This window comes from Capsicum annuum, chromosome 2 (genome assembly GCF_002878395.1).
Source record: "Capsicum annuum cultivar UCD-10X-F1 chromosome 2, UCD10Xv1.1, whole genome shotgun sequence".
Taxonomy (NCBI): domain Eukaryota; kingdom Viridiplantae; phylum Streptophyta; class Magnoliopsida; order Solanales; family Solanaceae; genus Capsicum; species Capsicum annuum.
Window position 1 is genome coordinate 150,046,767 of NC_061112.1, and position 3,640 is coordinate 150,050,406.

General features: G+C 38.4%; 1 protein-coding gene across 1 annotated transcript; it reads right to left on the minus strand.

Annotated features, from left to right (window-relative positions):
• Positions 1–765: 765 nt before the first annotated feature.
• Positions 766–3,405, minus strand: LOC107860514 (transcription factor MYB16). The gene is made up of 3 exons (XM_016705898.2): positions 2,819–3,405; positions 2,581–2,710; positions 766–1,896 (listed from the first exon to the last, which is right to left on the minus strand). Exons 1-3 carry the CDS (start codon positions 2,949–2,951, stop codon positions 912–914), a joined length of 1,248 nt encoding a protein of 415 aa, XP_016561384.1. The 5' UTR covers positions 2,952–3,405; the 3' UTR covers positions 766–911.
• Between the last annotated feature and the right edge of the window lie 235 nt (positions 3,406–3,640).

The following is a 3,640-nucleotide window of genomic DNA, read 5'->3' on the forward strand; positions in this document are numbered from 1 at the left end:
CCTCTAAAGTCCTGAATACTCTATATCTGCATTTTTTTTCTATAACAAGTTTTTTAATGAGCAATTCGTTCATCTCGCTAACATGTAACACCCCAACTTAGGAAGGAATCTACATCGGCAAAACACAGGAGGGATACTGGGTATATAAGTAAGAAAGTCTTACTCCCTAGTGACAGTTTTAAAGCCGGGCCTGGGCCCAAAACGGACAATATCATTAGTGGGTTGGGAGTTAGAGGGATCTCTCGGACCTTGATGGTTCGAGATGCCCGTTGTGGCCAGGGCCTCGGCTCGGGTCGTGACAGAATGGTATCAGAGCTGCTTCGGGCCTCAATGGGTCGAGATACCCGTCATGGCTAGGGCCTCGGTTCGGGTCGTGACAGAATGGTATTAGAGCCGCTCCTGTGTCAGCCCTGTCTGTTATGCATTTTTAGAGGGGTATCTCGGACCTTGATGGTTCGAGATGCCCGTCGCGATGTGGGCCAAAACACACGGGGATTGCTTATAAAATGATTTGAAAGCAAAACAAGAGTAAAAAACTAAGAATTAGGGATATATTGAAATTTGTCTGTTATGCATTTTTACTTTTTGGTGTTTTTTTTTTTACCAAAAAGAAAAAGAAAAGAATAACACCAGAATGATGTAAATTTTCTCTAAGTCAATCAGAGAGTTGAAAATGGAACAGTTGGGTGTTGAATTGATTGAGCCAACACACTTGATTAGCTATGGACATAAGACAATGAACATGAGATCAAAAGAAAATGAAGATTCTCACTAAAATCTACACATGGTGTTTTTACTCCACACTTGTAAATTTTACACCACACTAGTCATTTGTTGTAACACACACACATGAACATAATTAAGGAATTATTAACTCAAATTCACTAGTAAAAAAAAAAAAACTACTCTAATCAGAACATAGCTGAATCAGATGGGGAAGGATTATTGACTAAGTTAAAAATACTATTCCAGTAATTCTTGTTATCTTCACAGTTCTCACTAGCATTTCCGCTGCCACTACCTTCCCCTCCGTTATCGGACTCCGTGCCACCGCCTTCGGACAAATCACCATCGCCTGAATTGCTAAGCAAGAGATCAGTAAATGTCTCAACAAAATTGGCAGGGGAAATTTGATCTGTATTTGACCTTAGAGACTCTGCTGTCCATGTTGTGTCCATTGGTAGGGTCAAATCTTGTAGTCCTGATGTGAATGAAAGTGAATTTTCATTAATCCCATCTTTGTTGTATTCAGGCAAATGTCCAGTTGATGAGTTTCCAAATCCCTTCCAATCTTCTTCACTTTCTTCATTGTTCATAATTCCACCTTCACTAGACCCTGATGAATTGCCAACAAATTCATACAGAATAGTTGAATTTCCTCCAATTCCTGATGTGGAAATATGTTGAGCATTTTCGAAATAGCCTAGTGTAGAAGTAGGGGATTCCAAGTCCCTTGCGAGGCCAGTGACTGAAATACCAGCACTAGCATTCGCGACAGAAACATCATTCATTGGTTTGGTCCAAACACCGTTCCAGGCTTTCAGCACGTCTAGACAACGTGTTGGGCCCACGACCGGTTTACTAAGAGGACTAGAAGGTGAAGGAGCAGTAAATTCTTGAGAAGTGATTGAACTATGGAAACTACTGGACCTGAGCTTCGATTGTCTAGCTAGTCTAGCTTCAGCTTCGAGCCGAGCACTTTCCCACTGAGCCATGTGGCTAAGGTTAGCCGCGTTCTTGGACTGACCGTCATTGGACAACAGTGCATCGTTTTTGGGCTTGTGGGTCACCGGGTCAATGCCCATTTTCACTAGCCGCTTCTTAAGATGCGTATTCCAATAATTCTTGATCTCGTTATCTGTTCGTTTGGGCAAATGAGTGGCTATGGCCGACCACCTAAGAACAAGACAACAAAAGAATATTTTAAAAGGGTATGTAAAGACAAGCCTCCTTACAACAACCAACAAAAAAGAGAATACTTTGTTTTTATCCATCGATTAGAAATTGATGAGTTGATTTTAGCAAATTTGAGACAAAAGGACAATATCATTGTCCGAGAGAGAAGTGTACAACAAGACACCTCACTATCAGTGTAATTTCTGAAGAAAAATACAGGGTCAGTTGTATTGGAAAAATAAACGTGCAATGGTATTTATGCAGATCTACCAATTATAAAAATAACTGAATGTCAGCTAGTGAAGAGAAATCATGCCAAAACAAGTGGTGTTCAGATTCTGCCAATATTTTGGGTGACTGTTCAACTATTTCTAGCCATCCGTTGAGCCTGTTAAAAATCTGATGCATATGGTTTTGTAGTTATTAGAAGAGGAAAAAAAGGGTACAATAATTAGCATAAGCATTTATTGATGATTTCATGGTTTAATCTCCAATCAGTCCTCTACTAAATTAAAGAATTCCGATTAACGCAACGAAAGAAGAAGCAAACGCAAATTCAAGATCTAGATTCACTGAGTTCAAAATGAATTTGTGATCTTATTATATGTACTCATTTGTATTCAGTTGAACTCGCCTTAGAAATACCTGCACCCTGAGTTAAAAGAGTGAAGAAAATTGAAATACCTATTCCCTAAGAGAGCATGGAGTTGAATGATGGTTTGTTCTTCTTGTAAAGTAAATTTTCCTCTCTTGATATCAGGCCTTAGGTAATTAGTCCACCTGAGCCTACAACTCTTTCCACATCTTTGAAGTCCTACAAATTAACAGAAATCAATCAAAGCCCAAACGTGAAAACTTTCGGTAGTAAAGAATTTTTACATCATCAGTACTGAAGGTGGCAAGTGAACGTGAACATACATACCAGCTTTGGCAGGTAATGCACGCCAGCTACCATGACCATGTTCTTCAATATAAGCTAAGAGTTTTTGATCTTCTTCAGGTGTCCAAGGTCCTTTTTTCAGCCCAACTTTATCACAGCATGGAGATCGACCCATCGAAGAAATGGCGACTATAGTGAAGAAGAAATAATAATGAACAAGTAATTTAATTTGCAGCACTTGTTGTACCTTTATATTATGTAAAATGCTGGTGCTTCAACTATTGGAGATAAATGGACAATGGAGAGTAGCAGTAACAGTTGATATTACTATTAAGCACTGAAATAATAATAATGAGAGAAAAAGAAGAGAAAGCTGAGGAGTAAATAAGGAGAGAGATAACAAAGAAAGAAAGGTCAGCGACAGGGACGGGATAAAGATATTAATTTCATCACAGCACATCATATAGTATGAAATCATGTTCAATCTACAAGTATCCAATAGGATCCTTTTTTTTTTTTTTTCCTTCAATTTTTTCACTCAATGTCTGATACCTGCTTTGATTTCAACTAATTACGATGTATAAGACAACACAAGAATAGTTCGGATATGTAAAGTGAAGATGCATAGATATTCTTGTGAAGAGTCATGACAAGTTGACTTTGATGAGTATGAGGAGAGATAGAGGTAGGCCAAAGAATTATTAAAGAGCTAGCGGTGATTAGATAGTACGTAGCTCACTTGTAGCTTACTGAGTACATGACTCTTCTGAAGTCAAGGATTAGGGAAGAAGGTTAGTAGATAAACGAAAGTTTGTTAAGTTTCTCTTATTAATTAATTAGTATTGTTATTATTACTCTCATGCT